Source organism: Pleurodeles waltl, chromosome 2_1, assembly GCF_031143425.1.
Source record: "Pleurodeles waltl isolate 20211129_DDA chromosome 2_1, aPleWal1.hap1.20221129, whole genome shotgun sequence".
Classification (NCBI taxonomy): domain Eukaryota; kingdom Metazoa; phylum Chordata; class Amphibia; order Caudata; family Salamandridae; genus Pleurodeles; species Pleurodeles waltl.
Genome location: NC_090438.1, coordinates 134,343,055 through 134,370,730, shown reverse-complemented (window position 1 = coordinate 134,370,730; position 27,676 = coordinate 134,343,055). Strand labels below are relative to the sequence as shown.

At 46.7% G+C, this 27,676-nt stretch overlaps 1 protein-coding gene across 2 annotated transcripts in view; it reads right to left on the bottom strand.

The window, feature by feature from the left end:
• Positions 1–27,676, bottom strand: part of LOC138262082 (probable global transcription activator SNF2L1) — a 1,420,807-nt gene that overhangs the window by 1,105,825 nt on the left and 287,306 nt on the right. For both annotated transcript variants that reach the window (XM_069211817.1, XM_069211826.1), the window contains exon 6: positions 10,955–11,134. In XM_069211817.1, the coding sequence (XP_069067918.1) occupies positions 10,955–11,134 (180 nt within the window). The remainder of the gene's footprint in view (positions 1–10,954; positions 11,135–27,676) is intronic.

Sequence of the window (27,676 nt, the reverse complement as noted above, 5' to 3'; positions counted from 1 at the left end):
CCCCCACCCTGTTCAATTTGTACGTTGCTCCTTTAGCCAGACTGATTCGCACTTTTGGCTTTATGTTAACTTCCTATGCTGATGATACCCAACTGATCATCCCAGTCTATAAGAATTGGGAGGAAGTGGCAGGCCGCTTTAATGAATGAATGCGAGAAGTCAACAGATGGATGAGTCTAAATTGGCTTAAATTAAATGGTGACAAAACTGAAATTTTATGCTCTGGATCTGGAAAGGAATTGTGGAACTCTCGCTGGTGGGCGATACATTGTGGAACTCTCCCGGCTCCTATTACTGCCACAAAAAATGTAGGTGTTATTTTTGACAACTGTCTCTCCTTTAAGTCGCATGTTAATTATGTTGTTAAAACCAGCTTTTGGACACTGAAAATTCTGAAAAAGATTTTCCCTCTTTTACAAAGGGAATGTAGTTATAGTGACATTAGCACTGGTAATTTCTAAATTGGATTATTGCAATGCTTTGATGCTTAATCTGGATAAGACATCACTGAAGAACCTTCAGCTGATTCAGAACACTGCTGCCCGGGCTATATTAAATCTTCCTCTTTCAGCCTCTGCCAGTAGTAGTTTAAGACAACTGCATTGGCTACCAGTGGCTAAACTTATTACCTTTAAGACCTTATGCTTGACCTATAAAGCAGTATATGGAAGTGGTTCGAAGTATTTGTCTTCTCGGTTTTGCTGGTACAGACATAATCAGCAACTTTGTTCGATGGGAGCATTCCGTATTCAGGTCCCCCGCACCTATAAAGCTAAATGGAGTGATAAAGCATTTACGGTGGCTGGGGCCAAATGCTGGAATTCACTCCCCCTGTTTATTAGGGAGGAACAAAACTTTCTGGCCTTTAGGAGGCTAGTTAAAACTTGTCTCTTTCCGCGTTAAAGGGGTAACCATGCCAAGGAGGCATTTCCTTACACTGACACACCCAGATGCTTACTGATGTGTGCATTGATACATCTAGACACACAGTAATGCATACACCAACACACCGAACCACACACTGATGCATACACTGACACACCCAAGCACAGACTGATGCATACACTGACACACCCAAGCACAGACTGATGCATACACTTGCACACACACGTACAAACTCACGCATACACTAACACAGCCATGACGATACTGATGCATACTCTGACATACCCAGACACACACTGATATATTCGCTAACACACTCATAGTCACACTCATGCATACACTGATATACCAAGGCAGACACTCATGCATACACTAACACACCCAGATTCACACTATTGCATACACTAACACACCCATGCTCACTGTCACGCATACACAGACATACCCAGGCACACACTCATGCATACACTAACGCACCCAGGCCCACACTACTGCATACACTGTCACACCCAGATGCACACTGATGTATATATGGATACATCCAGACACACACTAATGTATACACTGACACACCCACGCACACACTGATGCATACACTGACACACCCAGGCACAAACTGATGCTTATACTGACACACTGAGGCAAAAACCTATGCATACACTGATACAGCCATACATATACTGATGCATACACTAACACAGCCAAATGCAAACTCATGCATACAGTGACAGACCGAGGCCCACACCATTGCATACACTGACATAACCAGACACACACGTGTGCATACACTGACACACCCCGGCACACACTGATATGTTGACTGGCACACCCAGGCTGACACTCATGGATAGACTGAGACATTCATGCATACACTGAAACACCCAGGCCCACACTATTGCATACATTGACACACCGACATACACACTAATGTATAGAATGATAAATCCAGACATAAACTAATATATACACTGACACAGACAAGCACACACTGACACATACACTGAGGCATCCAGGCACAGACTGATCCATACACTGACACACACAAGTACAAACTCATGGAAACACTAACACAGTCATGAAGATACTGATGCACACTGTGACACGCCCACGTACACACTGTTATGTACACTACCACACCCAGGCTCACGTTCAAGCATACACTGACACACCCAGGCAGACACTTATCCATGCAATGAGACAGCCAGGCACAGACTGGTGAATATACTTAAACACCCAAGTGCCAACTCATACATACACCCACACAGGCATGCAGGTACTGATGCATAATAAAGACTCAAACACAGCTCTTTGTTTGATTCAACGGAAGTTCTAAGAAGAACCATTTTTTTTTTTTTCTTTGCAACGACTTTTTAATTTTTTTTCAAAAACATATTGGAAACCTGGGAGAAACTGAAATGCAAAAGTTTGGCATTCTCAAAGCACAAAAGTGCTCAATAACAGTTTTGTCAAACAATACAATTCTGAAAATAAAATTAGCAAATGTGCACTTCACCTGCAAAAAAAATCACTGACATCTTTAACTTTCGCAGCCACAAGATTATGTCAGATGGCGCAGGATGTAACCATTCAACCTAATTCGGTGAATGAGGCTGGCATAGTGATGTTTTGTGTAGTGGCATGAGCAGATGATGATGTCCCAGCTTCAGCATCCAAATCTGTTTCCTCCTTCTTCTCTCATCACACAACGATATGCGCGTTCATGGATTGTGCGCACATGGTTCTGCATACTTGATGTCCCATGACTGTATTTTTTAGATGTACCACGGGTAACTCTTTTCCACAGAGGTTGCATTTGACAAATCTTCCTATGACTTTTTTTCTCCATTTGGTATGAAGAAGACACCTGTTAATTTTCATCTTGTTCAGCAATAAATTGGGATTGAGCAGATGGTGGTGGAGCACTCAATTTAGCCATACTGTAAAGTTCTATCACAGGAGGATCTTAGGTAAGATGCTTTTCCCACAACAGGTAGAAGAATAGTAACTGTTTTAGAGAGTGGCCCTACCCAAAATTAGGTGTGGTTGAAAAGTAACCAAAGAAATCCACAGATTTGCGGGTCCACAAAAATCGTAAAACAACTTTTATATTGTATTCTAAATATACAAAACATGTTTGCAACTTGCGAGTATGTGCAGCCTTATATGTACATGGGAAAGAATAGGTCCTATATCTCTAAAACATTTTTTTTTAAATTGCGATGATTGGAACAGAAACCATAGAGCTTTGCCTTTCTACGTTTGGCGGACACGCGGATGGCACAGCGGATCTAAAAAAATAATTACAAAAAATAATAATTTTACACTACCACTTGACAAGTATTTAAATGCTGGATAAACTATAAAAAACATTATCACCACCACCATTTAAAAAAGGAACGGGCCTGTTCCATTTTACTTACAACAATGCAAAATGTTGCTGTCTTTCATTATGGAAGACAGCTTAACAAAAGGATCCCCAATACTTTTTCCCTCAGCCATATGTGGTTACTATCTTAAGTACAAGAAAAATATTTTAATTAACTAAAAAACTCAAAGCTTACAGACGAGTTATATTTACAAAATAAACTTAAACAAACCTTAGAAATTCACTGAAAAAAACAAAGGATACAGGGACGTTACAGTTAGGGAATAGAATTTAAAAAACCATAACTATTCACTGAAAAAAACAAAGGTTACAGGGACGTTATAGTTAGGAAATACAATTTAAAAAACCTTAGAAATTCACTGAAAAACTAAAGGTCACAAAGACGTTATAGTTAGGCTTACATTTCACTCGTACAAAACCATTGAAATTCAGAAGTTATAGTTACCTCAGCTTACTATAACTTGTGCCCCCGTAATGCACTGATCATGACCTCACGTATTACGTCTCTTATGACATGGTCAGTGATATCACTAATGACATCACTGATGACATCATCCAGTGAGTGTAAGTGGTTGTATTGATGTGTGAGTGGGTATATGGGTAAGTGAGATTGTTAAGAAGCATTAAGAATGTTCCAAAAAACTGTACAGCTAGTGATTTAACGCCTGCTCTCACAAATAGCAGACTGAAGTAATCTATCTCTGTGTCTTTCTGGCCACTTTCCCACTGAATTAGTACTTAGTCTTACGAGGGGAGGTGGCTGGTCTAAATGATCTCTAAGTGCATGGCTTCTCTCAGATGAGGGCTTTGTGGAGTGGCTCCAAGTAAAGAGTGATCAATTACTAGAAAACAACAAGGGATCAGTCTCCTCGGATGTCACCAGTGGATGTCAAAGTTCCAGCAGTAATACGCTGGGGATTTATTTCCTACATCACAAACCACAACCAGGAGTTGATGCAGGAATGTTTTGCACTAGAGCACAAAAGCACAGATTTAGAAGAGGCAGCTTTCATGTATGCCTGGGTCACAAGACGTCTGGAGCTGGCCAGAGAGGCCCTGAAAACACAGCTCTGGTAGCAGGCCAAGATGGCATAACTGGTCTCTAAATATAAGACCTATGAGGCTCTGGACAAGGCTGACACATATACACTTGCTTGCAAACAGGGACGCTGAAACTCAAGTCATGCCCTGCATCCAGGATTCTGAGAGGAGAGTGGTCTCCAGGTCTCAGGTCATAGCCTCCATCTTTGCCAAATACCATACACAGCTATATGCCAATCCTGAACAGCTGATGGCACACATGAAAGGCCTATACTTGATGGCCTCCCCTCCTCAAATTGTCACCAGAAGACGATGCAACTCTAGATCTTTCTATCTCTGCGGAGGAAATCATGGGAGCCTTTAGATATATGCTAGGGGAAAGAGCTTCTGGTCCCAAAGGATTACCAATGGAATTCTTTAAACACTATGGGGGTCATTACAACCCTGGCGGTACAAGACCGCCAGGGCTGAAATGACGGAAGCACCGCCAACAGGCTGGCGGTGCTTCCTTGGTCATTATGAACGCGGCGGAAGCGCCGCGGTCGCACCGGCGGTAGTAATCCGCCAGGGTAGCGCTGCTAGCAGCGCTGCCCAGGGGATTACGAGTCCCCCTACTGCCAGCCTTTTCCTGGCGGTTTGAACCCCTGACAGGGTCCCATGCAGCTTTTCACTGTCTGCACAGCAGACAGTGAAAAGCACGACAGGTGCAACTGCACCCGTCGCTCGGTCGCAACACCGCCGGCTCCATTTGGAGACAGCTCCTATGTTGCAGCCGAGATCCCCGGCGGGCGGAAACCAGCGGGGATCTCATAATGACTGTGGCGGGGGTGCGGCTGCATTGGCGGCCGCCTGGCAGTCAGATCTTGGCGGGCGGCTGTTGCCGCCCGCCAAGTCATAATGAGGGCCTATGCCTCCAGACAAGCCTCCTAACCGAAAGCAGTGTGTGAAAAGGTCCTGTTGGAGAGTGCCTAATACAGGCCTTTCGTGTTAATCAAAACAGAGACGAATTCTGATCAAAGGGCTAGCCAATCGACTGGTGGGGGTTATGCGATTCCTGGAACACTGGGATCAAAATGCCTCATGGCTGGTAGGGGAACAGACACTGTCCATGATGGATACAGGTGGCGCTGAATATCATCCACTGTTCTACAGACACTTGTCTCAATTGGCTTTAAGAAGGAGTTTGTTTCAGTGGACACAAAGTCTTAGAAAGGATGAATGTTGGTCTCTTATTTATGTCCTACGTTCAACTGATGTATAACCAAGGGGGGGCATGGAGTTAATGGGGATTCGTCTGCCCCTTTCCCAATACAGCATGGCACAAGGCAGGCCTACCCTCTTTGTCCTGATTATGGAAACATTAGCCGAATGGATGGGATTGGACAGGAAGGTGAGTGGACTACAGGGGCACCATGACCAAACAGACTACCTTGAACAGTTGACGATGTTCTATTCTACAAGTGACACGCCAAAACCTCTCTCCTTCACCCCTCCCCACCTTAAACATCAAATGAAGTCCAACTTTATGACATGAAGTAAACTAACGCTGTCAGTGATGAGTCACAATACCTTACTTTAAATGATAGTATTGCGTCAATTGTTGTATGCCCTTCAACACTATCCCTGTACTCTTCCAAGAGATTTTTTTTTATCTCGCTTCAATCTATTATAACCACTTTTATCTGGTCAGGCAAGAAGCCAAGGATCACCTTTCAAACTTGTATGTAATCGCCATACAACGGGGCTGCGACTTGCTGGCAGTGGACTGATTACTTGGCCACCCACTTGTTACCAATCAGCGACTGGCTGCATGCAGACAAGGCAGACTCTCCAGTATGTATGGGGGTACTGGCAATAGGTGTGCCATGCCTCTTGTGTCAGTTCTACAGCTATAGAGTACTTTGATATTTGCCTGTCATCACTCAAATTGCTCTAGAATGCTGGTACCAGGTGCTCATAAAGATAAAGTATACAAAAAAGTGATGGATGGAATGCTTGAATTAATCTCAGCCAACGGTAATCACTTAGGGCGCATCATTTTGCACACCATATTACCTCGGTTTGGACTCCATCATAGTCTTGGCCCTGCTCTAATTGGAACATTCCTGACCAAACTGTCAAGACAGGTCCTTCCTGAACAGGTACACGAGCAACCCAAAATCGGTTTGCCCTACTTATAGAGCAGATCACAGTTCCACACCCTCTATGGCCAGTCTGGTGTGATTAAGATAATCTGCACATAGTCCTGATGCAGCGCCTTCAAAACCTGAGGAATCGAAGGGATGGGAAAAAATACATAATGGAGGCAGAAGTCCCATCTCAGATGGAATGAATCTGCCACGGCTCACCACAGAGGGAATTGTAGGGTGCACAAATGCAGAGTGTGTGTTCTCCAGAGGCTTGCCCCAGAGGTCGAAGATTGACTGAATCACTACCGGCTTAAGGCATGATGGTGGCAACATAATGTCAACTGAGGGATTCTGCCAGGTGATTTACAACTCCACAGCCAGGCTTATCCAGAGACAAAGACTACAGGGTCAATGCCTCCAGACTCAGGAGGTGCAAGACCAAGCTCTCTGCTGGTTAGCCTACTGCATCACAGTTGTGTTGCTTGTCAAGACCTGAGCTCAGTCACAAGGCTTTACAGCTGTGGGTGAGCTTGATATAGATTGCAGTTGTTTTGAATTGTTAATATATTGTATTGCAGTTGGATATTGATCACAAATGTGATGATGTTGTGCTTTTTCTCTGAGATGCGTCAACTTATTCGCTCAAGAGTATAGCAATCTCTGGACACTGAGCTACTGTTAATTTTTTTTTCTTTTTTTTTTTTTAACAAAAAGACATGAACTGAGCAATGACACATGGAGGACAGAAAAGCCTAGAAAGCTGAAAGGATTGCATAAAGTTTGAACCGGTGCTATGTCATTTCTGATCCATGGGAGACCGCATGCCTCTGATCTCCAGCACATCAAAATGACTACCCCAACCAAGGTAGCCACTGAGGTCATCCCCAGAAGGGAATAGGATAGCAAGGAGGTCCATCACAGGTCTCAAGCCGCTTCGTGGAAAATCTGAAAGCTGCACCTTATGTAAATATGCTGGGCTCACTGAAAACGAGATACCACCTGAGTGCAAATGTATGCCACCAAACATGGGGAACTAGAAGGATACAAATGGAAAGCATGTCTGAAAGACGGAGGACAGTAAGAGTCAGAAGGAGAGCTCCCCGAAATTGCTGAGGAGTGGATAGTTTGAGCAAGACATGGTCCAGTCCTGCCTAGATGAAGAGGATATGCTGGGAAGGGTGGAACGACTTGGGGATGTTGATCCAAAACCCCTTGTGGCCAGCAAGTGCTTTGAAACTAGCTGTGGAAATCTTGTCTTTAGCAGCCAGTCCCACATAGAACCCTAGAGCTGCCGGGAACACTAATACTACCTTTGCGAAGCTTCAGAAGCTGAAGTTAGCCAAAAGGAAATACCGCGAATTGATACTAAGTGGAGCCCACTACAAAATGCATATAGGTCCAGTGCGAATACAGGATTAGTAGATTAAAAGTGTCTTGCAGGCCAAAGGTCACCATCCAGGCTTCCAAGGCCAAAAGGACCTGTGTGAGGTAAAGTACTTTAACCTTCTCCTTCTGGAGGAAGGTATTGAGACTGACAAGCTCTAGATTGGGAAGTAAACCACTGCCTTACCACAAAGCAAGAAATCAAACCAAGTATCATCCCTGGATGACCTTGTTTTCTGGAAATTAATGCCATGCACCCTTTGCTCAACAGAGTGAGAACTTCCTGCTGTAGAATATGGAAACTTAATATGGGTTAACAGAGGGAACAGGGGATTTTGAGTAGGCAAGCCCTGGAATGGAAGAGCATAGCCTTGCTCAACAATCTAGAGGTCCCAATGGTCCATGGTGATGGTCTGCCAATGTGCTGAATAAAGGGACCAACTCCCCTCAGAGGCTGCACATGCTCCTCTTTGGAGAATTAAAGTGGTTTTGAAGAAGGGGTCAGGGTGGAGAAAGATGACTGTTACAGCTGCCGTCAAATGCTATTAGAGCCGGCACACCACCTATAGCTGTGAAAGAGCTCATTTGAACTGATGCATAGGCTACGACAGCTGGCCCTCCCAAAAAGGCAAAAGACTCCTCAAAGTTGCAGTTCTGCTGATAAAATTGTCCAGCAGAGTAAGATTCAAGGGCCAAGCCGTAGCCCAACCTTGCTTTTAGTACTCCATTGATGAGTCACCCTTTTTGCCAAGGAGTTGGGCTTCATTAAAAGACATGTCCATAGGATTAACCTGGACATCACCTGAAGAACCAGTAGAATACATCCAAGCATGGCAGCAGATGGCCACAGAAGAGCCCATGAATCATGCCACTGAATCTGCCATACCCAGACTGGAGTACAGGATCTGCTTGGCATCAACTTACCCATCACATACAAACTCTGCAACTGGTCACTAAGGTAGTTGCTGATGTTGGACGACCATTTCTACCATTTGTGAAAGGGCATGGGAATAATGAAGCAGAAAATGATTCAAGTTCATGGAATGAAAAGCAAGGCTCCCCAAAGAGACCTTCTTTCCTATAACCTCAATCCTCTTCAACTACCTATACATACAAGTATATGTGTGCAAGGCAGACACTGAAATACTTTGCGGGGCCCTCTTACGGGGGCCCCTGTCGTGCCCATGCCATTGGCATGGGCACGGCAGGGGCCCCCAGGGGCCCCGCGACCCCCCCTACCGCCATCCTGTTCATGGCGGCTTTCCCGCCATGAACAGGATGGCGGTAGGGGGGGTCAGAATCCTCATGGCGGCGGAGCGCGCTCCGCCGCCATGAAGGATTCCCCCGAGCAGCGGTAAGTCGGCGGGAGCCCGCCGACTTGCCGCTTCTGACCGCGGCTGAACCGCCGCGGTCAGAATGCTCGTGGGAGCACCGCCAGCCTGTTGGCGGTGCTCCCGTGGTCGGTGGCCCAGAATGACCCCCTTGGTGTTTCACTGCAGATGCAGAAGCTAGTTTGCTCGCGGCTACTACAATCTGTTCCATCAATGCTTGATTGACAGGGAGCAATGGATTCACAGCTACAGGAATTCTGTGGAAAGGTTAGCTTTGTTCTCCTCCAACTGCAAAGGTAATTCAAACACCATTACTGCCTTGTCTTGCACAGCCATGAATGAAGTAACATCCTCTGTGGGAGGCTCCCAAGGATACTCTAGATCCACCTCAGGAGAAGTATCCAAGCCACGGGATTCTGGAGTGCTAAATAATTGTCACTATATGTGCTCATAGGGCTAAAAAGATTGCCTACCTTGCTAAGCCATTCATGTCATGAAAAGCGATACTGGGCATCTAAATGGAGGTTGGGGGCTGCTGGGCTGAATTTGGAGCCAGATGCCAGATGCATGCCCACCAAACTGGCTCAGAGGACAAGCCTGCCCACTGGAAGACTAGCCCCTCAAGAGGGAGTGATGTCATGAAGCCAGAGTGCATCTTTTAGCGAATCTTGGGTTTCATCTAGGAGGATTTTTCCTTGTCCCTAGAAGCAGCCCACGTTGATGATTTGCTACACAAAGGAAAGCCGGTAAAGGCAATGGCATGGGACTTGGATGTGTACTGTAGATGGGCTCTGTATTTGTCACAGGCCCACAACATGAAGTGCTTCTTCTCCCATATCTTGACAGCCACACTTTGGTATAATCTGGAGACATGTTTCGGCCCCTGGAACCACAAATAGATGTTGTGCGAGTCAGAGAGTGACATCTGCTTGTGGCGAGATTGACTTGGCTTAAAACTTGAAATTTTCAGTTGCGATTTCCATTATTGTAGGAAATGTTCCTCTGTATCTGTGTTGAAGGGTATGGATAAAATAGGAACAAAGATAAGGATGTTGGTGTAGTGCCTTAGGTGGCTTTGCAGTGTCATATCCAAGTGGAATCGGAGCCAAGCCAGAGCAGAGGCGTCACCCATTGGCACAGGAGAGCGAGATACATTTTTCTGATACAGTTTGGTACATGGAGGTGATGCAAGAGGTGAGGGATCTAAAGGCAGAAGTCTACATCAGAAAAGTAATGTAAATCCTGCTCCAAAAACAAAAGAAGCAGTCAACCTGGGCACAGCTTATGTGGGACCCCATGCAAACTTGTAGCTGGAACCATGGCCTTTCCTGTCTTGCACCAAAATAAAACAGGAATTTTTTCCATTAGACTGCATAGTTTTGTTATGCCCAGCACCTTGTATATTCCAGGTGGTTCATGGCTCAAAAAGAAAATCCATACGACTCTGCATATACAACAGATCAGAGGCTCCACAGGCTTGTAACTATCAAGTGAACCTCTGGATAGTTTCAAATATTTCTGTACATCACTTATTAATCAAACGTATACCAATTTGAGGTTTTATTGAGGAAATTCAACAATTTCCCCACCTGTTTAATGGTTACCTTTCTAGTAAAATCATAAATTGTGAGATCCAATTTTTTTTCCTGTCAAAGAGGAGTCTGGGCAATTTACGGTTCTGCAAATAAATTGTACCTACATTTGCTACAAAATTCCAATAATTAATTTTTTACCACAAATGTACTGTGAATAAACATATTTTCTAAACAAAATTTTAATGACAATATGAGTGCACTTACCCTGGCATCTTTGTCACCGATAAGACAAACAGCATGAAGAGTGGGAACCCAACGTTTAAACTCATTCATCCAGTTGTGTAATGTCGACTTTGGAACTAAAACCATGTGTGGTCCTGGAAGATTTCTGTAATGTTTTAGATACCCAAGCAAAGCAATAGTCTGCAAAGTCTTCCCAAGACCCTATAGTAAAATTCCAAAAACATTTTACACAGTTAGGTTTTTTCAACAGATCTAGTTTTATACCTTTTTATGCACATCAATTAAGTTTCTAGTGGTTTTCTGTGCAAAATGATTTGAATATTAATTATATTATTAACTTAAATATCCATTTATGCTGCACTTCTGCTGTTCTAAGTGTTATTAGTCAAAGACTTTACTATTACCCAATGTAAAGTAATAGTAGTTATGAACTTTATTTTGGCCAAAATGCCATAAAGGTACATGATTAAAAAAAATAAACCATAGTCTTTAAGACAGATAAAAAAAGTCCACTTGATTCTCAAAGTGCAATAGTGTGGGATAAAAACACAGAAGGTGCAAATAAAACATATTAGGTGAACAACAGCAGTTAGCAATCAAGTGCACAGTAATGATGCATCATAGATTTGTTAAGGTCTATACGCCTTAGGCTTCATGTAAGCAATTACTAGGAGTTGCTAACGAATTCAGTGTTCTCTAAGAAGGTTCTTTACTCATGTTTGGCTTCTGTTGAGTGATAACATGATCATGGAGGTAAAAGAGTGTTACTATCCTAGTAGGCAAAAATGGAGTGCATGAAGTACAACAAATTTGGGTTGGGGAGAATCTAGAACATATGATCCAGGCATCAAACAGGTATCTGCTGATTGGGAAAAATATACTGCTAGAAGGAACAGAAATAAAGATCCTGTGGGCAGTCCAAAACTATTAAGCCCAAATTAAGACAAAAGGGCTAATCTATTTGTGTCTAGGGCCAGCATAACAAGGACAGAAAAGGCAAAAGTGATCAATGTCATTGATACCATACCCACACATATTACACTCAGCAGAAGCGGAAAAGCCTGAAGACCATTTGCTGGTGAAAACTTTGAAAGATAAAATGCCAAAACTGAATTTAATGTAAAGGATTTTCGCAAGAGTAGAGGAGATCTCACCTAGAAAAGCTCACATTCGGGAAATGGTTTGTGAGCCAGGCACTGATTAGAGAAGGATCCCAGGTTGGTGGAGTAGTGCTATTGGGCGACTAGGAAATCCCAATAGGTTTTAGTTACGAGTATTTTAGAATTGGAACGGATTTTCTTAGGACAGGTACAGATTATTCGGAGACCTAATTTTGCAAACCTTTCATTTAGAAGCAGAAACCACTTAATTTTATTATCCCTGTTGAGTTTCATAACTTCTAGAAGATCCCTTTTGTACAGGTCCAGTTCACAGTGGGACCACAGCATACCCCAATATAAGTGGGGGGACGGTTTAAAGGTAGCAAGATGTTCAATTCCCTTATGGGCAGTGTCAATGATTATGGGTATAGACTGCGCAGTCTTAGTAGTTTGAGTAATGATGTAATGAACTTGAGCTGCTTAGCGGGCTAAGGTTGGTTATTCCTCATTTCTCTGCACTGTAGAGCACTGCTCACTGTGTTTTGGCCATGTAGACCCTCAAGGCTGGGGAAACTCCCTGCAGTTGAGAAGATCTGTGCATTTTAGAATACCGGCGGAGGTGTGAGGGATAATCAGACTGCTTTTAAGAATGCGGGCGGACCAGAAGAAAGAGTAGGAGATCCTTACCCCAAGATGGTAGTAAGTTTTAACTGACTGTTGGTCAATGTTGCCTAAGGTAAAATTATTCTTAACATTTTTATGGGGGTCTAAAAGCCATTAGTTATGTTTTCTGTATGTTAATTTCAAATCCCCTGATTAAAAACTCATCAAATTTGAGTAGAAGGTTTGCTAGGCCAGATGGGGTCCTAGAAAGGAGAAGAGAGTCATCCGTGAAAAGCAGCATGGGGATCTTACTTCCCCTCAATGTCGGGGCACCAACTCTCCTGCACAACGTAAGGTACTTAATGTATAGACTTTGGCAGGAAAAAGGCAGAGATGATTTTGCAAGCCAAAATAGGATTTAGATTTCAGGTCCAAAAAAAGCAGGCATGCTGTAGGAAAGATACACACATGCTGATAAATTCAATTAATAGGGTGGGAAGTAAAAAGAATGAGTATTATGAAAGCCTGGTGCCACTTACTAACACTGCACATCCAAGGATGCAGCTTTTCTTTTGGGGTGAGGGGGCGTTTGGGAGGTTGCTCTGTCACCCTCCAAATCACCTTCCAAATAAATGCATTTTTGGATTTGGATTTGGGTCTGGGGGCCCTGACTTGGGTCTTTTATCTCTGTGCCACTTTTTCTCATCGTAAGTGAAGAATCTAGTAAAAAACACTGACCTATTATTTAGAGAGACAGAAATACTCACCTGATGGCTGAATTTCAAAATGTGAGTTTAGATAACCTGGAATTAACACAACTGCAATATACTTGTGCAAATTGTATATACCTAGGCAAATATTTTGTTTCTCAGAGCTTCCCCTTACTTTATTATCACATATCAGCGAACTTTCAAATACTGGAGTTCAGGATGTTTACTGTACAAGCACCTCTAATATTTGATTTAATTGACTATAATATTGCTCCATCTATGATAAAAATCTAAGCAACGTTTTGGGTTTACATGACTGACTTGTCTAATGGTTCACTAATGGCATTGTTGTTGGGGGGGCTAGACATGAGTGTTTCAATTGATCAATTACTTTTAATAAATGTCTGTCTAAGCAGTGATATGATCCGATGTACTAAGGGAAAGGCTTCCGCATGTTAAAGAAATACACTTGTTTACATTTTGAAGAGATATTTACATTATGTTTGTTGCATGATATACGTGCCAAACGTTTTTATGGCTAGGCTCATAAATAGACTCTTGGAGCCATGTATGACCCATGGATTGGCTCTGGCTCGGCCTCACCTTTATTTGCTACACACATGCTTCTATTTGCCACTCTGAATATTACACTGTCAGTCACTAGATAATATGAATTGTTAAAGGCAAGGACTAGAAACATGTAACCCTTCCCACATGCATCGATTTGACAACTCTACCATCAAGGCTTCTTGTAGCAGAGAGCAAGGAAGAGTATGTGCAGTGAAAATACCTTTAAAATGTATGGTCCCAGGGCAGGGACTCCAGGCTCTTGTGTTGTGTGTGTGCTTACTCATGGGTTCCAAGGGTAAGCTACGAGGTGGGACAGGCAGGGGCACAGCTTCAGAGGTCTGGTAGTTTGGTCTGGGGTCCCTAAGTTGAGTCTGCTATGTCTATGTCAGTTGTTCTCATTGTTATTTCAATGAGAGGTTTTAACTTGTTCATTCTTTTGGATCAGGATGGTATAGCTGTAGAGTGATCGCTTTACCAGAAAAGTAGTAAATCTGACTACTCCATGAATGGATGCAAATTGACTACTTTTTGGAAGTCACAAACAGTGGCATTAGTGGGCTTGGAATGCTTCACTAGACTCAATATTTTAGGCATACTACTGGCAATCAAACACCTAAGAGGTGACAGAATTAATGCTTTTAAATAGTCTAACCACTGGCAATCACTTGGGGCAGCATTCTAACCCATCATTCTTCGCAGACTGTGCCTCTTGAAACAGAGGCCCACGTAATACAAATCAGTACTGACCATGTTTACCATGCAAACACTCCATAGCGAACCCTGGTCTTCTCACCCCTCCACCTGCAGCCAAATTTGCTATTTACATCCCCTGAAATCATTGACTAAGCTAGGCCCATGTGCAGATCCTGAATGCCTTATGTCATCACGATACTTGTACTTTGATTAAGCATGGTTCTCTTTTGATGACTCTATGAATATTCACTGTCGTTCTGACAAGTTATGACCCCGTCTGAATCAGACTCGAAAGAGCTGCAATTTGTTTTCAGTATTGTAAGCTACAGTGGTCCTTGAAGGTTCCTAATGTTGTCATGATGGTGTACAGAGAGAAGCAGCGGTAGATTGCCCCTTGCAGAACAATCTACTTAAACCTCAGTTCCCCACTGTTCCCATCATTCTCTTACCAAAGCAATCAGGAAGAGACATGTGCTTCATAGCTACCCATCTCGATTTGTGATGTTCTATTTGTTAAATTTGTAATACTATACACAGACAGATATGTGCACATATGGAAATATGTAATTACATTTAATTTATACCCCGCTAAAAGAGGCATATTTATTGCAGGGGCAGACCTTGCTGGCCTATTTCAGGTGATGTCAACATTATTATTACTATTCCAGTTTTAAGTAGGGCAGATGAAAAAGTGGTAAATGTTGTGAAATGGGTGGAACTGTTGAGGAAGTTGCACCACCACACCTAACACTAGGTTACAATAAACAAGATATATTTCCAGACCGAATTACAGAGAAAGTTAGAAAAGCATATTGGATGAAGTCAAAGAAGAACTGTGTGGTCTGAGATTGGGATTAAAGTTCAAGGTAGCAAAGTTTTGGGCACTGCATCCATTGTAAAACAAATAAAAGTAATATGTAGATACCACTGCACTATTAATCAAAATGCATGTTACGTTTTTAAGGTTTTTGCTAAAACTTGATAAAAAGATTAACTGGAAAAGTAGGTTTGGGGAGAGACAACTTTGTACCAACCCACCAAATACAGACCTCTTCTTATGCTACTCTCCTCTGCACATAAAAGCTTACTAGTAGTGGTAACTGTTAATGTCAGGCTAGAAATTATAAATGCCTTTATGCAGACCTCCCAGAGACTCACATCGACCAAATACAGAGAACACAACATAAAGCTGTGAAACTCATTCCATAACTGGAAAAGGGATTGTGTTGTGTCAGCCCATGGGCTTCCCGTAAAGGACAAAATTCACTTTAAAAGTAGATACTGGATGCTTAAGACCATTAAACATTTTGTTGTGCAATACAGGCCCATCTGAATTTACTTATATCTGGCCTGGCCAAAAAAATCAGAAGCCGAAGGCCAAGGTTTCGCCTCCAAATTGCCAGATCCCTGGAATTCTCTTCCAGTAGCACTTAGGCACTCATTCAAGTTATCACTTAAAAAAATATAGAAACACCTTTTTCCAAGTAGGCATCAGACCTTCATCAAGAGACCTTCACCAAGAGACCTTCACAGAGGAGTATGCAAGGAATAATTGTTAAGATGCATTGATAAATACACTCCTAAATAGATGTTTCCCCTTTGTTTCGCTGTGATTCTGCAAACTACAATAGTCAGTCTGAAGTAGTTTTGTAAAATCAGTGCTTAACTATTGTTGGACTTTTTTGCTTATGCAGTCATCCCCAATCCTTTTGCCTCCTGCCTCCTATTTATTCTGACCTGTTGCTGTTGGCTTTTGAACTCTGAGCACTTTACCACTGCTAACCAGTGCTAAAGTGCATATGCTCTCTGTGTAAATTGTATGGTTGATTGGTTGGTATATCTGATTTACTAGTAAGTCCCTAGTAGAGTGCACTAGAGGTGCCAGGGCCTGTAAATCAAATGCTACTAGTGGGCCTGCAGCACTGGTTGTGCCACCCACATAAGTAGCTCTGTAATCATGTCTCAGACCTGCCACTGCAGTGTCCGTGTGTGCAGTTTTAACTGTAAATTCGACTTGGCAAGTGTACCCACTTCTCAGGCATAAACCTTCCCTTTTCCTACATGTCAGACACCCCTAAGGTAGGCCCTGGGTAGCCCCAAGGGCAGGGTGCAGTGTATGGTTAAGGTAGGACATATGGACCCTCATTACAACCCTGGCAGTCGGCGTTAAAGCGGCGGTAAGACCGCCAACAGTCCGGCGGTTAAAAAAAATGGAATCACGACCATGGCGGAAACCGCCAACATAGACAGCCACTTTAACACTCCAACCGCCACGGCGGTACAAACAAACAGCATGGCGGTCACCGCCAACAGACAGGCGGAAGACAATGTACCGCCCACACTATTATGAGAGGCCAATCCGCCACCTTTTCCAGGGCGGAACCAACACAAACAAAAACACAGCGGAAACAGGACACGGAAGGGAAAACACTCACCTCTACACATTCCAGGAGGAACCAGGACGCCATGAAGCCAGAACTCCAAATACTCCCTGCAATAGTATTCCTGCACCTCTACAAGGAGCACGAATGACGGCGGCGATGACCACGGTGAGTACTGCACCTACAAAACAGCGGAAGGGGGAGGGAAAAGAGAGTGACACACACACGCAACACACAAAACCCCCACCCTCACCCACAACATACACACAAATACATGCTGCAACATTACATTAACACTCCCCCCACCCCCACTGGAAGAACGCAAGGACAAAAGGAAATGAGTTGAACGATTGTAATCAATAAAAATCCATTAGTCAAAACTTTAAATACAGTATAAACAATTATGTACACCAACTATACAAGTCCGGATAGTGCACCATTCATAGTCCATGGACCACTGGGCCCAAAATGCATGGGCGAGGCCCACACTCGATACCAGACTCCAAACGGAGAGAACACTGCTGGGGTATCAGATCGAAATGAAACAGGCACCTCTGGGGGAAGGGTAAGGGGGGCACCTCAGCCGGATGAGTGCACAACGCCAGCTCCACGATGGGGCTCCATGACCATTGATGTATCCTGGTGAGTGCAAAGCCACAGTCTCTCAAGTCGCTCCAGTGGGTAGTTTGCCCACTGCTTTATCCAGGGGAGTGCAAAGCCACAGTCTCTCAAGTGGATAACAGTCTCCACTGGTTCTGAAGGGGGCTTTGTGTCCAGAGTGCTTCATCCTGCCAAGGACTGAGGTAGTGGATGTGATACTCCACTGGTTCTGGAGGGGGCTTTGTGCCCAGAGTGCTTCATCCTGCCAAGGACTGAGGTAGTGGATGTCTTTCTCCACTGGTTCTGGAGGGGGCTATGTGCCCAGAGTGCTTCATCCTGCCAAGGACTGCGGGAGTGGATGTCTTTCTCCACTGGTTCTGGAGGGGGCTTTGTGCCCAGAGTGCTTCATCCTGCCACGGACTGAGGTAGTGGATGTGACACTCCACTGACGGTGGTGCAACATGCAAGCTTCCCAGGCTCCTGGAACTGACCACCAGCCTCAGACGACTGACCAATGGGGATGGCATCCATGCCTGCGGTGGTGCCACTGGCTCAGGGTGTTGCGCGGCCGCTGGCGGTGCTTGCGGCTGCCTCAGTGGCATCGGTGCTGGCAGCGGTGTCAGTAGCAGCGGACTCTGTGGCATCGGTGCTGGCGGCGGCCTCTGTGGCATCGGTGCAGGCGGTGGCCTCTGTGGCATCGGTGCTGGCGGCGGCCTCTGTGGCATCGGTGCTGGCGGCGGCCTCTGTGGAATCGGTGCTGGCGGCGGGCTCAGACTCAGTGACTGCGGTGCTGGTGGTGGGCTCCGTGACTGCGGTGCTGGTGGCGGGCTCAGTGACTGCGGTGCTAGTGGCGGTGCGTGTGGCGGTGCAGGTGGCAGTGCTGGTGGCGGTCTTGTCCGCCGTGCAGGTTGGCGTCGACGTGGACCTGCCCTTGATCTTCTGGCCCTTCCCCCCCTTGGATGGTGGCGCAGCTGTCTTGCCACTATCCACTTTTGTTTTGCCTGAGCCCTTAGTGGCAGATGTTTTCGCCTTCTCCCTCTGGGATGTGGGCAACCTTTTGACTTTTGGAGGTGGCGGAATGTCCTTGCCTTTGCTCCGTGGAACACTGGCAGCCCTGTTGCTTGGCGCACTCCAAAAGCCCGCAATTGCTGTCACCACTGTGCCCGGTGATGTGGTGGCTGAGGTGCTGGGTTGGGACCTGGAAAGACGGGTCCTAGGGGACGGACGGGGGGGAGAAGGTGTAGGGAAGAGGTCAACATTGGATGGGAAAAGCTTTTTAGACACACTGGGATGGAGATGGAGGGGGTTTGGGAGTGGAGGTTGAGGTAGTGGATGTAGGAGGTGTACGTTTGCTGACTTTGGGTGAAGGTGCATGGGCTGGAGGGTGTTGTGAGGTGGATGGCTGTTGGGTGGGTGTGTGGCTGCGTTTCTGTACTTTGGGAGGAGGGCTCACAGATACACGGAGAGGACACTGGGGATGTGTGAATGGTAGTGGGGGTGGTGAGTGCACGTGAGCGGTGTGTGGTGATGGGCGTGATGGTGATGGAGGTAGTGGCTGAAGATGTCGTGCATGCAGGTGTGAGTGGAGACAAGACAGGAAGGGAGGTGGGAGACGTGGAGGAGGGGGACACAGTGGAGACAGTGGATGCTGGTATGTGTGCATGGGTATGATGTTTGTGCGAGTGCCTGTGGGATGTGTGGTGCTTATGTTTGCCAGAGCCACCCTTGTGTGTTGAGGTGTGTGCATGCTGGTCTGATGGTGTGCTTGGGATAGGCTGAGGTACAGGGGATTGGGTCTGGGTGGAGGGAGCTGGAGGGGGAGGCTGGACACAGGGATAATGGCTGCCATCAATGCTGAGGCCAGAGCCTGAACTGCTCTCTGTTGGGCTGCCTGGCCAGAATGAATGCCCTCCAGGTATGCATTTGTTTGTTGCAAATGCCTCTCAACACCCTGGATGGCATTCACAATGGTAGACTGCCCAACAGTGAGGGATCTCAGGAGGTCAATAGCCTCTGCACTGAGGGCAGCAGGGCTGACTGGGGCAGGGCCTGAGGCGCCTGGGGCGAAGGAGATGCCCACCCTCCTGGGTGAGCGGCCACGGGACACACGCTGAGGGGCTGCTGGGAGGGAGGTGCTTGTAGGGGGGGTGCCGGCTGTACCTGTTGATGCGGGGGACAGAGGGGCCCGCCATCGCAAGGAAGCTCCAATCAGAGGAGGAGTTGCTGATGTCACCTCCTGTCCCCGCCTTGGAGCTCCCCTCGCCCTCCATCCCACTGGTGGCTTCAGACTCCGTTGTCTCGCCCTCCAGGGCCATGTGCGATGCAGCTCCCTCCTGCTCCGGTGGCACTGCTCCTCTGCCTGATGATGCTAATGCACACAAGAACAGGGAGACCACAAAAAGGGGGGAGGGACCAAAAAAGACATGTTCAGTGCATGCAATACTGCTACCGTTGGCGGACACTACAGACACAACAGCCCGCTGTACTACACCATGCACTTAGAGTTCCCTAATTAATCCCGGGGACATGGGGTACAAGCCCTATGCCCGATTGCTGCACACATGGAAGTCACAGGTGTAGTTGGCTCTTACCACTGGTGCGGTTGGGATGCCACATAGCCTGTCTCACGAAGGGACCTTGCCTACAAAGTTCGCCCTGGTCTAGGGAAACCCACAGCCCACCTCCCCCACCCAGACACCTCGTAATGCGCACAGAGTCAGATGGATGTGACTGTACTCACCCTCTTGTGGCTGCTGTGATGCCCTCAAGCGCCCATCCAACTCTGGATACGTCACCGCCAGGATCCGGAACATCAGACGGGTCATGGTGCGAATGGCACCCCTCCCACGTTGAGAGGCTATCCCCAGCTGGGCCTCCGCCGTCTTCTTGCTCCACCGGCGAATGTCCTCCCATCTTTTCCGGCAGTGGGTGCTCTGTCTTTGGTGGAACCCCAGGGTCCGGACGTTCTTGGCGATGGCACGCCAAATATCCTTCTTCTGGTGGGTGCTGACCTAGAGGAATTGTACAGGGGAAAAGGATCATCTTTAACCGTCCGGACCGTCACAGTCATTGACCCACGTTCCCACCCTTGCCCTGAAGCACATACACTCACCGTCCGCTCATGCAGGCCTCAGTCCCCCCCCCCTGTATCTTCCATCCACACCACTCCAAACAGGTATTGCGCCCATACAGCATGCTCACAGTGTACTCACCTGTTTGTCTGGAGGACCGTAGAGTAGCGTGTACTGGGGGAGGACCCCATCCACTAACTTCTCCAACTCCTCCGAAGTGAAGGCAGGGGAACCCTTTCCCCAGACACATGAGCCATCGTCGCTTCCAGACTGAGGTCACAGCAGCACTTGCAGTGTAGGTCCTCTCCTGTCTAAGGTCAGGTATCAAGTGAGTGAACAGACAGAAAATGGCGGTCACGTCCGTGGCGGTGCATACCATCGCCGCCGGTGTAAATCGTCATTGACTCCTGGGACCCATAGGGTCCCATGTTAACCAAAGCAGGATTGCGGCACGGAGTTCGACCGCCTACCTCTACGGTGTACAACGCCAGCGCAGTTACCTCATATCCCCTTGTCCCACATTACAAGTCAGGCAGCCGCCATTTCAGGGGGCCACATGGCATTAATTTTAAATGCGTCACACCTATCTAGGCCTTGCATACACACAGTGATAGGCACATTGCGGATGACAAATGTGTGCAATAAATATTTTTTTTTAATACCTCAGTGTTGACTGACTCTGTGCTTGCTGTTCTTGTCCACAGGGCACGTCCGCTGGGGCAGGTGAGGAGATGGCGGCATCCTCCGGTGTACAGATCGCTGGTGGACCTGTCGACAATGGAAGACAGACACATCATTATCACTTACAGACTTGATCGTGCCACAATCCAGGAACTGTGTGCCCAGTTGGAGCCAGACCTGATGTCAGCTATCCGCCATCCCACAGGAATCCCCCCTCTAGTGCAGGTCCTGTCAGTACTCCATTTCCTGGCAAGTGGGTCTTTTCAAACAACAGTGGCCATTGCATCAGGGTTGTCCCAGCCTATGTCCTCAAACGTGTTGTCCAGAGTGTTGTCTGCCCTGCTGAAATACATGCACAGCTACTTCATTTTCCCTCAGGTGGAGGATTTCCCACAGTGAAAGGTGACTTCTATGCCCTGGGACATATCCCCAACATCATAGGTGCCATTGATGGGACACATGTGGCATTGGTACCCCCACGCAGGAGTGAACAGGTATACAGAAACTGGAAGAGCTACCATTCAATGAATGTGCAGATGGTGTGTTTGGCCAACCAGTACATCTCCCATGTGAATGCCAAGTTTCCAGGCTCAGTGCATGAAGCTTACATTTTGAGGAATAGCAGCATCCCTTATGTGATGGGGCAACTCCAGAGGCACCGGGTGTGGCTAATAGGTGAGGACAAGGACCCTATACCGTGTGAATGATTGTCTGGGTCTGGGGTTGTCCCTAAGGGTTAGTGTGTGTCTAACAGTTGTCCCTCGACATTTGCAGGTGACTCTGGGTACCCCAACCTTTCATGGCTACTGATCCCAGTGAGAAATCCCAGGACAAGGGCAGAGGAACGCTACAATGAGACACATGAGCGAACTGCGAGAGTGATTCAAAGAACCTTCGGCCTCCTGAAGGCCAGGTTCCAGTGCCTCCATATGACAGGTGGTTCTCTCTACTACTCACCAAAGAAGGTGTACCAGATCATCGTGCCCTGCTGTATGCTGCACAACCTGGCTTTGCGATAACAGGTGCCTTTTCTGCAGAAGGACGGTCCAGAAGGAGGTCTTGTGGCATCTGTGGAGCCTGTAGAGAGTGAAGAAGAGGAGGCAGGAGAAGAGGATATCAACAGAAACAACGTTATCCAGCAATACTTCCAGTGAGACACAGGTAAGAAGACATCACTGCCTCCCACATCTCATACAATTGTTAGACCTATCATATGTCTGTCACTTTCACCCAGTGTATGGACCCTGACTTTGCATTTCCATTTCACTGATGTGGGTCCCACTGTGTCACCTCTGCTATATTACCTCATGGACTAGAGCTGTGTGACATAGGTATGTTGACAATACAATCGACATTGCTATTTTCCTTAGTTATAGCAAATACACATTTGTGAAAGCACAGACTGACTCCAGATTGTTTTGTGATTCAAGGGTGTTTATTTAAGTGCAAATTAGTGGAGGGGGTTGTAAAATTGGCAGGGGTGATGGTGGAGGAATGTCCATGGCAGAGTCCAGTCTATTTGTTTCACAGGTGCATTGTCCAAAGGGGCATAGGAAGTGGAGACAGGGCAGTTGATGGATGGACAGAGTGACAAAGTGGGACAGAAGGATGACATTCAGGGTGGCCTCATTTCTTGGTGGGGGTTTTGGCACTGTTCTCTGTCTTTGTCCTGGATCTCAGGGACCGTTTGCGGGGTGGTTCTCCATCTGCAGGGGGTGGGGTGCTGGTGTCGTGGTCCTGTGGCGGTGCCTCCTGTCCACTAGCGCCGGCGGAGGTGGTGGGCTGTTCATCATCCAGGCTAGTGTCAGGGGCCCCTTGTTGTGCCACAGTGTCCCTCCTGGTGTTCACAAGGTCCTTCAGGACCCCTACAATGGTGACCAGGGTGGTGCTGATGGACTTGAGTTCCCCCTGATCCCCAAATACTGTTCCTCCTGCAGCCGCTGGGTCTACAGAAACTTGGCCAGTACCATTGCCATCGTCTCCTGGGAATGATGGTACGATCCCATTATGTTGAAGAGGGCCTCGTGGAGAGTGGGTTCCCTGGGCCTGTCCTCCCCCTGTCGCACAGCAGTCCTCCCAGTTCCCCAGTTTTCCTGTTCCTCTGTCCCCTGAACCGTGTGCCCACTGCCACTGCCCCCAGGTCTCTGATGTTCTTGGGGTGGTGGGTTTGCCTGGGTTCCCTTTAGTGGTGGACACACTGCTGCTTGACATGTCATGGGGACAGAGGTATGGGCCCGCTGGGTGGGTGCTGTGCTATTGTTTCCTGAGGGGGGAGGCTCTGTGGTGGAATGTGCCAGTGTGTGGGGAACCGACTGTCCGAGGTCCCAGATGGGCCGGGCTGGTCATCTAGATCCAGTTGTACAGAGCTGCTGTCATCACTGTGGTCCTCTTCTGTGGGGAGAGTTGACAGGTCTGGAACCTCCTGTCCAGTGACGTCGGGTAGGGGTCCTTCAGGGGGGTAAAGGCATGATTATTGCATCTGTGTGTGCCATTGTGTGAAATGGGTGGGTGACCCTGTACCCCAGTGCTTACATTCTTGTCTAGGAGCTTGTGTGATATTTGTTTTGGGGATCTTTGTGGGTATCTGTAGTGGACATGCTTTGGTGATAGGTGTCCATGCTTTGGCGTTGCATGCAGGGCTTGGTGTTGGGGTGTGTGGGTTGTGATAGTGGGGCATATTTGAGGTGTTGGAGTTGTGGGGGTGAGGGTGGGGTATGTGATAGCATACAGGTAGGGTGGGGGATGTAACAGTTAAGATTTGACTTACCAGAGTCCATTCCTCCTGCTACTCCTGCGAGGCCCTCAGGATGCAGTATTGCCAAGACCTGCTCCTCCCATGTTGTTAGTTGTGGAGGACGAGGTGAGGGTCTGCCGTCAATCCTCTGAACTGCAATCTGGTGTCTTGAGACCATGGAACGCACCTTCCCCCGTAGGTCGTTCCACCTCTTCCTGATGTCATTCCTAGTTCTTGGGTGCTGTCCCACTGCGTTGACCCAGTCTACGATTCTGCGCCATGGCTCCATCTTCCTAGCTATGGAAGTGTGCTGCACCTGTGATCCGAATAGTTGTGGCTCTACCGGGACGATTTCCTCCACAATGACCCTGAGCTCCTCCTCAGAGAACATGGGGTGTCTTTGCAGTGCCATGGTGTGTTGTGGGTGATGTGTGAGGTGGTGTGTGTTGTGATGTGTGAGGGGATGTGTTTGTGTGTGTTGTCTGAGGTGCGTGGATGTTGTGTGAGTGATGGTGTTGTGTGCCTGTGGATGCTAGTGTTGTTTCTGGTGGTGTCTCTCTCTGGGATTCTTTCTCAATTTTTGTTGTAGGGATTTGTGGCTGATGTGGGTGTGTGTTTTATATTGGATTGGGTGTGTGGGTGTGGTGTGTGTATGTGTATCAGGTGTGTGTATTTCAAATTGTCCAATGTGGTTGTGTTTTGTAAGAGTGTGTATATTTTGAGCGCGGTGGTGTGTACTGCCAATGGAATACCGCGGTTGAAAGACCGCTGCGTGGATTCGTGGGTCGTGATAGTGTGCGCGTATTCCTGTTGATGTGATGGTGTCGGTTTTGTTATCACCAGTTTATCACTGACCTTTGGTGTGGCGGACTTGTGTGGGTATCTGGATTTTGGCAGATTCCGGCCAGTGGGTCGTAATAGCTGTAGGGGAATTCCGCAGCCGTAGCGGTGTGTTGGCGGTCTTCTGCACAGCGGTAAGCGGGATTTACCGCCAATGTTGTAATGAGGGCCACAGTACTGTGTTTTATATGTCCTGACAGTGAAATATTGCTAAATTCGTTTTTCACTGTTGCACGGCCGGTCCCTTTAAATATGATTAAAGTGTAGATTCCCTTTGGGAGCAGATGGACATGTGGAGTTTGGGGTCTCTTAGTTCACAATCTAAAAATACATCTTTTAGTGAAGTTGATTTTAAGATTGTGTGTTTGACAATGCCACTTTTAGAAAGTGAGCATTTTCTTGCTTATACCATTTCTGTGACTCTGCCTGTTTGTGGATTCCCTGTCTGGGTCAGTTTGACAGTTGGGCTGGTTGCACCTCACACTAGACAGTGACACAAAGGGAGCTGGGGTGTAGCCTGCATATCCTGATGAGCCACCTGTGCTAGGAGGGAGGGAAGGAGTGGTCACTTACACCTGAAAGGGCTGTGCCTGTCCTCACACAATGCAGTCTCCAACCCCCTGGTGAGTGTCTGGGGCCTGGCCTGAGCAAAGCAGGATTTCACATTCAAGAGTGACTTTTCTTTGAAGTAGGCCTACTTTAAAGGAGAAATTGGGTATAAGAAGGGCACCCAAAACCACAGACTTTAGATCACTTGTGGACATCAAGAGGAACCTCTGCCTGGAGAAGAGCTGAGGAGAAGGGCTGCCCTGCCTGTGACTGTGCTTTGTGGAGCTATCATGCAGTTGCTGCTTCTGCCTGTGCAAGGGGACAAAGACTGACTTTGTGGTATATTCCTGCTTGAGAAGGACTCTCCAAGGGCTTGGACTGCGCTTGCCCTCTGTTCTGAAATCTCAGGGCCATCAAAGACTTCCCTTATCAGCACCTGGACTCTCTGCTGAGACTCCTGCCCTGACAAGTGGTTCCCTATCCAGTCCCTGGGCCCTTGAAAGGAAAAGCTGGTGAAAATTCAAGGAAATCGACTTCGGACGACTCCGGACCGACGCCGCAGCTGAATCCGGTGACACCGCCTGCACCTGACTTCGTGATCTTCGCAGGAACGCGACGACCTTCGCAGGCCTGACACCGCTGCAGCCCCGCTGAAGTCCGCAACTCTGTGGAAAACGCCGCACCACGTCATGATCCACGCCGCTCAAAGTGAACGGATTCAAAGTTTCACACAGACGCCGCAATCTCCGACTTCGCGCATCAGCTTGTTTCCATTCTTCAGCAAGGTACTGTACCTGGGGGTCTGCACGACTCCGTTGCCGGAGCTAGTGTCAGATTATTATGAACGACTCCGTCACGATGCCGTGTTAACACCACATCGAAGCATTTTGTGTTTCTAAGAGCTATTTTTTTAATTTAATCTTTAAAAATTCATATCTTGACTTGTGCATTGTGGATTTTTGTCGTTTTGGTCTTGTTTTGTTTAGATAAATATTTCCTATTTTTCTAAACTGGTGCTGTTTCATTTTGAAGTGTTTTTATTAAGTTACTGCGTGTGTTGGTACAAATACTTTACCCCTAGCACTCTGAAGTTAAGCCTATTGCTCTGCCAAGCAATCAAGGGGGTAAGCAGGGGTTAGCTGAGGGTGATTCAATTTTATCCTGACTAGAGTGAGGGTCCTAGCTTGAACAGCGGGTAACCTGATTGTCAACCAAAGACCCAATTTCTAACAACTATTAACATGCACCTCCCGAAAGAAGGCATGTGAAACAAGATATTTACACTTTGGTAGCACTCTTTCAGGTGAAAATTCTAACCCCAGATACCTCACTCAGGAATATTCCCTAGGCACCAGACTGAGTAAAGAAACTTTTGTTCAGCAATTCCACTGCACACTGGTGGAGCTAAGAATATCTGCATTGGCCCAGTACTGCCTCAAACGTGGTGGAGTGGAGCGGCAAACAAAAGCCAATCCTGCCCAATGATGTCAGTCTTATTTATTTCCTCTTTTCCTACCTTCAGATGTAGAGCGTGAGCAAATGTTGGTATCAGTGTGCTGAATATTAACCTGGAATATTCTGAGATGTTAAAAAGAGTCCACTTCCCAGAACAGGTAGAAGGTAGGATGGCGGTGAGAAATATGCAGTTACAGTATCTGTTAGACCTAACAGCCTTAGGTTGGTCACCGCTAACTTTTTGCCAGCCTCCCTCCACTTTTTAGATACTGTTTTTGCTTGTTTTAGGACTCTGCGCACTTTATCACTGCTAACCAGGGTTAAAGTGCATATGCTCTCTCCCTTTAAACATGATGACATTGCATCATACCCAATAGAATTATTTAATTTACTTATAAGTCCCTAGTAAAAGAACGAGTTACTTACCTTCGGTAACGACTTTTCTGGTGGATACATTAGCTACCTGTGGATTCCTCACCTCATGAATACTCCCATGGCGCCAGCATTCGACGGAAATCTTCTTACTAGTCTCTGCACGTCGACGAGGACGTCACTGTCTCGCACGCGACGCCGTCTGACGTCATACAGGCAATAAGAGGTCCTCGACCACGTGCAGACGTCAGTACCAATAATTTTTTACGTGCATGAGAACAACCAGGCAATGCAATGAAAGAGCAAGGCAACATCCATTATATTGTAAAATACACCACATTGTATGAATAACTGTAAATCTTTTTATGTACATATATATATATA